The sequence below is a fragment of the Rhagoletis pomonella genome, unplaced genomic scaffold (genome assembly GCF_013731165.1).
Source record: "Rhagoletis pomonella isolate Grant_MI unplaced genomic scaffold, Rhpom_1.0 Rhpom_scaffold_00926, whole genome shotgun sequence".
Taxonomy (NCBI): domain Eukaryota; kingdom Metazoa; phylum Arthropoda; class Insecta; order Diptera; family Tephritidae; genus Rhagoletis; species Rhagoletis pomonella.
The window spans coordinates 14,335-21,997 of record NW_023459480.1 but is presented as its reverse complement, the minus strand read 5'-3'; the positions used below and the strand labels follow the sequence as shown (position 1 = coordinate 21,997).

Below are 7,663 nucleotides of genomic sequence, written 5' to 3'. Positions count from 1 at the left end.
TGCGGCGAATTCATTTACGAAAATGGATGTTAAAACGGACGCGAACTTCTCATCTCAACCTTTCAGACCTCACTCGCCGACTTTAACGAGTTGTCGCTTCTTATACATTTACGTTCTTTGCTTGAAATCTTCCTGTACTTTGCTCGTTGGAAGTACGTATGGCAACTCCAAGGATGCCAATAATAAGTTGGCAATGCGGCTACAAATGTCATTCTATTTCCAGTTTTCTTGTGTCAGCTATTTTGTGTCAGCAAAAGAGGTAAAAATCCGATATTTTGTGAGAAATTTCTAAATTTTGCAATTTTTTAGGTTCTTCCGATAATCATTTCAAGTTATGTTCATATATAAACTGGCGCTAAACTATTGCGCAATATTGCTGCTTTGCGAGACAACTTAGGTTTTGACTACGCACAGCTGCGCTAACGAATGTACACAATTGTGTGGTATCTAAATCTATTGGAAGGAAGCTTCGTCTGAATTTGCGATAGAATAGGGTTCATTAGTCAAATATTATATGCTGTATTCTGTGCTCTAAGAACTGTTTGAAAAAATATCAACGAATATGACCGACCCCGATATTCCCAGTGTTCCAGTAACCACTTTGGCTTGTTTGACAAGTTTATCGGACTTGCTAAGTGAACTTCCAGTACCAGACACACTGGCAAGTGTCACGTCGTTAAATAAATCTTTGCTATTCCATACACTAGTGGCCAAGGAATCCAATAATTTGTTGTCCGTGCGGGACGATAACCTCGTGAAGCAATTGGTTCATGCCATCGAACAAACGAACTCTGAAATAATAGAACTTAAGCCCCAGTATGCCATTGAACAATTCGGTACAAATATAAATACTTACCCAGAGTTGCTTCAAGGCATTTACAGCTACAGTCCCACTGTGTTTAATACCAATAATGGTAAAATAAATCAACAGAAAAATAATAGACAACAAACGCATCAGCAACAGCAGCAACAGTGGTACAATGTAGTACACGGGCAAAGAGGCGGCAACGCAACGTTGCAATCTGAGGAACTGCAACGTCTGCAACAGCAAATGCCATCGAATGTAAATAACGCGACTATAACCCACAATCCATCAAGTGGGAGTTTTCCAACAATGGAAATGACTTCCATGCAAAATAACAATTTCGATGTCCAAACTCCTATCAATCATAAGGTCCAACATCCAATAACGGACCTAAAGCAAACACTTCCTGGGGAACAGCAGAAAGCTGGCTTTGAAAATGTAGCGTGTTTCCAGAACACCAGTACTTTTTCGACACCGTTGAATTCGACATCGTATGAAACAAAACCAAGTCAAATCGAACAAAAAGCTAATCCAGCGATTCCGAACACATTGCAACCAACTGTAATTCACACCCAGAACTATCAAAATCCGAATTCCGCACTAATGCCGGACAACCCTTCCACAACAATGCCGATTGCCAATGTCCAATACCAAGCTAATAATGGTTATACCCAACAGAATGTCACTGTCCAAGCACCAGCCGTGCAAGCTCCAGCTGTCCAAGCAACAGTTATCCAAGCAACGGTTGCCCAAGCGACAGCTGCCCGAGCCATAGCTGCCCAAGGAATGGCTGTTCAAGCACCAGTTGTCCAAGCAACAGCTGCCCAAGGACCAACTGCCCGAGGAATAGTTGCCCAAGGAACAACTGCCCGAGGAGTATCTGCCCAAGCAACAGTTGTCCAAACATCAGCTTCCCAAGGAACAGCTGCCCGAGCAATAGCTGCCCAAGGAACAGTCGCCCAAGCATTGGCTCTCCAAGCACCAGCTGTCAAAGCAACAACTGCGCAAGCACCAGTTGCTCAAGCACATCCTGTCCAAGTTCCAGCTATCCAAGCACCAGCTGCTCAAGCTCGACCTGCCCAAGCACCAGCTGTCACAGCAACCGCTGTCAAAGCACCCTCTGTTACAGCACCCGCTGTTCAAGCTCGACCTCTCCAAGCGCCAGCTGTCCAAGCTCCAGATGTCCAAGCACCAGCAGTCCAAACATTAGCTGTTCCTGTAGCAGGTGAAGAAAAACAAAGTAGCGACCCGACTTTGGTACCTATTAAGAATGAATTCATAATGCCCGATCCCAAGCCTAATACCTGTGTGAGCAGTAAACCCAGCGAGAAATCCAATGTTCGGGTATGTATAAATCGACTTAAAGAAAAGGATGCATCTCTCATGCAACAAAGCATAAAACAATTTGTAAAGAAATCACCAGAGTCTGCAAGAAAATTTGGTTTGGTAACTCAAAATAAAGTGGAGCCAGCAGCACCAACGCCAACATCGGCGTCGGGAGATGCCCAAGCCCCACCTTCAACAGATCAGAAATTTAAAAAGTTAACTACGAAAGCAGCTGAAAACGACGATGCGTTTACTTTAATGAAAACGAACGAAAAACCACTCGCAATGAAAAGAAAGCTAGCGCCTTCAGTTGACGAAGTTCCACCCGAGCAAATACACTCTCAGCCGAAATTACGTTGTGTTGAGCGCATCGTTTCTACACCATCTGCGAAATGTACGAAGGACGAAATATTGCGTTCACAAACCTATCAACAATTCATGCGAAATTTGGAGCAAATCATTGAAACGCTGGACGACACAGAAGTTCCGAATTTCGATACGGATGAAGTAGACGAGAATATCGAATGTATATCATCTAGAATGCTTAATATAATGAGCAACGATATCGCCAAGTTAAAAGCAAAGTATGTATTAGATGTTATACCGAAAACTAAGTTGGCTCAACTGGTCAATTACGCTATGCGAAATGTCTATTTGGCCAAGAATTATTCGGCAAGCCCAGACGATGAAGACGATATTATGGACGACGAAATAATGGAAAAGATTTTAAATGGAATCGAAGCTTGCCTCCTTATTTGCAACATTTATTGTACTTCGAAAGATATTAAATTTTTGCAAGAGGATAACATCGCGCTAATCATAAAATTTATGCATTTTCAATTTCGTGAAACAATCTTTCCATCATATGATCCCGTATATACAGTAAAAAGTATGAAAAAGGCGGATAATCGTAAGAAATCGAAAAATTATCAAAATTATAATCGCAGCTTGCAGTTGCTGTACTCAAAAGCCACCGAGCTAATGAAGGTCTTCGTTACACTCTTCGATAAGTATATATTTGTGGACACCATCATTTTGCCACTTTCCACCTTATCGATCGAACCGTTCTTTGTTGATAACATCGAAACCTTGCAATTTGTGTGCCTGGAATTAGTCACAACCCTATTTCGAAAGGAGGAATATGTCAAAATTCGCAGCAGTATATTAGGTGATATATTGACCTCCATTGATCGTTTGCCGTCTTCGAAGAAAAACCTCCGACCTTTCAAATTAATCAACAATAGCGGCAACATTCAAATGGTCACCGCATTAGTACTCCAACTAATTCAGTGCGTTACTATTTTACCCGATGTTATGAATAGTAATTCGCATAACAAAAGAAAATCATTACCACAGTATGGTGAACTGGCGAGTCAGGCATCTAGTTTCTCCACACAAACCGATCGTCAAAATATCGATGTGATTGTTTTGAAAAAATACGATGTTGCTATAAGCATAGGTGGCAATTTTCTAACAACATTTCTAAATAAGTGCAAATCTCGCTCCAATGAAACTGATTTCCGTCCAATATTTGAAAACTTTATCTACGATCTTCTGGCAACCGTAAACAAACCCGAATGGCCATCATCCGAATTATTGCTTTCACTTTTGGGAACCATGCTTGTACGTTATGTATCTGATAAATCTATAGAACAAAGTATACGCTTGGTTTCCTTGGATTATTTGGGCATTGTGGCAGCGCGTTTGCGTAAGGATGCCGTGGACTCTCGCTACAAAGTGAATGTCATAGACTCAATGATCAGATATATTAAAGTGGAGCAAGAGAAAGAGGGAGATCTGCCATCTAGCAACAACAAAGTCGAACTAAAAGAGGACGAACGGGTGGAGTTTCTGCAAAAGATCCTCTTAGATTTCCTAGCCGCCAATGCACACGTGGACAATCCTATTTGGGATTATGCTCGACACTTCTATTTGACCCAGTGGTATCGTGATATAATTTATCAGCGTCGTAATATCAATGAGGGCACAAAGCGCGATACATCACGAAAGAAGAGCTCACGTAAAAGGCGCACAAATGCCGATCTTTCCGGCAGTGATTCAAATGATGACAGCGGTGATGATATTAACTTCGTTAATGTTGATAGCCGTGTTGGCGGTGATTGTACTATGGGCGATCAGGAGCTGAATATGGAACGATTCAATTTGCTTGATAAACGCAAGCAATGCTTAGTGAATAATATAAATCCATATTCAACACTGGGTGATTCCAATCATGCACAACATATTAAAACATATATCGATTATAATAATGCACATTTAATAGCACAATATTTGGCCAGCAAAAGACCATTTAGTAAGTCATTTGATGGCTACCTCAAAAAGATCATATTGGTTGTAAATGAGCCGTCGATTGCTATAAGAACGCGTGCGATGAAATGCTTAGCTAACATTGTCGAAGTTGATCCCATGGTACTCAGACGCAAGGATATGCAAATGGGCGTAAACCAAAAGTTTTTGGATGCAGCGATATCTGTGCGTGAGGCGGCCGTCGATTTGGTTGGCAAGTTCGTGCTGAGCAACGAAGAGCTAATAGACCAGTATTATGATATGTTATCGACTAGAATTTTGGACACTGGTGTGTCGGTGCGCAAGCGTGTAATAAAAATTCTTCGCGATATATGCATAGAGTATCCGACGTTTCAGAAAATTCCGGAAATATGTGTGAAAATGATAAGACGCGTCAACGACGAGGAAGGCATACAAAAGCTGGTGACGGAGGTTTTCATGAAAATGTGGTTTACGCCGTTGCATAAAAACGACAAAGATGGCATACATTTGAAGATAAATCAGATTATAGACGTGGTTAATATAGCACACGACACAGGCACAGCTTGGTTGGAAGGGCTGTTAAATAGCATATTTCAGCCCAAAGAAAGTAATGCGAAGGGCGATGATAGTATGAAAGACAATTTGCAGAAGAAAACAGAGCCGCCGGCTGACATTTTGTTGTCGTGTCAGCAGTTGGCAGACGGTCTGGTGGGGCGTTTGATCGAGCTAGAGGACACCGACAATACGCGTATGTTGGGCTGCATAACCACTCTGCATTTATTGGCGAAGGTACGTCCGCAACTGCTGGTGCAACACGCAATCACTATAGAGCCTTATCTGAACATCAAGTGTCACCCGACTACAGCACCAAAATTTATTTGCGCTGTGGCAGATATACTGGAAAAGGTAATAGTCTACAATTCTAATATTATAATACTTCATAAAATCTAAAATTGAGTTTTCTTTTGCAGGTTGTACCACTTGTTAATAACGCTAGTGAGTCGTTTTTGGCTTCGCTGGAAGAGCATTTGATGTTACTGGTTGTTTCACTTAATCAAGCTGTAGTAAAGAGCTGTGTCTCTTGCTTGGGTGCAATTGTCAACAAAATAACGAAGAACTATGCGTTGATAAGAGATTGCTTTCAAAAGTTTTATCGCATTTTAGATCAAACTAGAAGTCAAATAATGCAAAACAGACAGATTAATAATTTAAGTGCAGCTATTCGCCGCAGCCTCTTCACTATTGGCATACTAATGCGTTATTTCGATTTCAAATCGAAAGAGGTCATCGGCGAGTCCAATTGTTTGTCACCAACAATATGCAACGATGTGTTTGATTGTCTGATGTTCTTTGCACAATATCAAAATTACGATATACGCAAGGAAGCGCTGATTGCTTTGGGCTCATTTTGTGTGATGAACGATGACTATCTGACGAATACTAAGTTGAAGCGCTACTACTGCGACTTGCTGCTTTCAGAAACGAGTGATGCTGGCATTAAAATTATATGTTTGCGCAACATTTGGATCTATCTGACTGAGTCGGAAATGCATATGTACAACAAAGAGAAGGATTGGGACAAACAGTCGAAAACCGAAGATCTTAAAGAAATGAACGACGTGTCATCGGGCATGTCAAGTCGTATCATACAACTATATCTACAAGAAATCTTCGAATGTTTCCTAAACAGTGATGATAATGTGCGACTGTGGGCTGTTAAAGTTATACAGATCGTGCTCCGGCAAGGCCTTGTACATCCTGTTAAGACTGTGCCATATCTTATATGCTTAAGTACAGATTCGAAACTCGAATCCGCGCACAGAGCAGATGCCTTGTTGAAAGACATCGACAAGATGTACAATGGGTTTGTGAATATGAAAGCGCAGTTGGGACTACAGTTCAGCTTTAGATTGCAGCGCATTTTGCAGCAGAATGTCAAAGGCAAGGGCAGCAAAGTTATTCGTGGCTATGTTAAAAGAAACTTGGATACAATGCCAACGGCGCTGAATGATTTCTTATACACACTTTTGCGTGCGGTTAAGACGCAGCGACGCGCCCTCGTTCAAACGATCGTAAAGCAATTTGATGATCAAAAAACTTCGCTGCAGCAAATGTTATATGTAGCAGATAATTTGGCTTACTTCCCGTATGCGGTGCAAGATGAGCCACTCTATTTGATACATCAGGTCGATTTACTCATTTCAATTGTTGGTACTAATTTGCTCACGACTTTCAAAGAAAATCTTAAACCTAGCGTTAATGTGGGGGATGTTCTAGAGGACGATGATGATGAAGATGATCCTGAAGTGTTATTCAAGCGTCTGCCAGAAAATGCATTTGAAATGCAAAAGTGTATAATGTCTTCACAAGCGTGTATGCTGCTATTAATTCTAAAGGATCATCTAAAGCATATGTATAGTCTAACAGATAGTAAAATATCCAGGTACTCACCGTCGGAACCGAAGTTGTACGAGAAGGCAGTAGTTCGTAAAACCGTTCAAGATTTTAACCCTAAAACAACAATAGATATTATTAAGAAACAACAGGAAACGATGTTAGCTTCCGATGTTGCAAACAGTAAAATCAATTTAAATGACGACGAAAGAATGGATCTGGTTATAAAATATTTAGACTTTAAAAAACTCATGCTTAAACTGGATCCCGACGATGAGGATTCAGATGACGAGAGTCGCAATAAATCGAAACTCAATACAACAGCTAATACGTCACAGCTGAACTCGAGTTCAGCGAGTGCAAATAAGTCTACAGATGACAGCTGTTTAGATGTGGATAAATCGATGAATCGGGAGAATTTGACTTAATTAAGATTTGTGACTATAGTAAGATGATGAGTAATATAATGAAAATATATATAATCATGTACAAACATACTTTCATAAATAAACAAAAAAAAAATTCAAACAAAACGATTTTAATCCAAATATTCGTTTAAATTATGTAACTAAAATTTAAAATTATTCTAAGCTTCTTGTTTGCTTCTTGTTTGGCGCTGTAACCGTCTAGACGATTTTGGCTCAGTCGTGGCATGGGGTATGGTCGCTCTTCTGGGTATGCAGTTACAAGTAGCCCACGAGGAAGTCGTATTTCAACGAGTCCGAAAGATGCCGCTTAGGCCACGCTGCAATCGGTCGCAACGCAAGCTATGTGGCAGCGACACGGGGAGTTGAAAAGGGAAACCCGTTTCTTTGCGTAACAAAAATAGAGAGAGAGAGAGAAAGTGAG

The 7,663-nt window shown here is 40.8% G+C and overlaps 1 protein-coding gene across 1 annotated transcript; it reads left to right on the top strand.

Annotated features, from left to right (window-relative positions):
• The first annotated feature begins 175 nt into the window (after window positions 1-175).
• Window positions 176-7,342, top strand: LOC118751708 (nipped-B protein-like). Its single transcript, XM_036486522.1, has 3 exons — window positions 176-259; window positions 310-5,326; window positions 5,392-7,342. The coding sequence occupies exons 2-3, from the start codon at window positions 563-565 to the stop codon at window positions 7,240-7,242; spliced, it is 6,615 nt and encodes a 2,204-aa protein (XP_036342415.1). The 5' UTR covers window positions 176-259; window positions 310-562; the 3' UTR covers window positions 7,243-7,342.
• Window positions 7,343-7,663: the final 321 nt, after the last annotated feature.

Bases quoted from the DNA above. Each gene is read 5' to 3' on its own strand.
- LOC118751708 (XM_036486522.1), top strand. From the start codon at position 563: ATGACCGACCCCGATATTCCCAGTGTTCCAGTAACCACTTTGGCTTGT. The intron at 5,327-5,391 runs GTAATAGTCTAC...TTTCTTTTGCAG, and splicing joins TGGCAGATATACTGGAAAAG to GTTGTACCACTTGTTAATAA.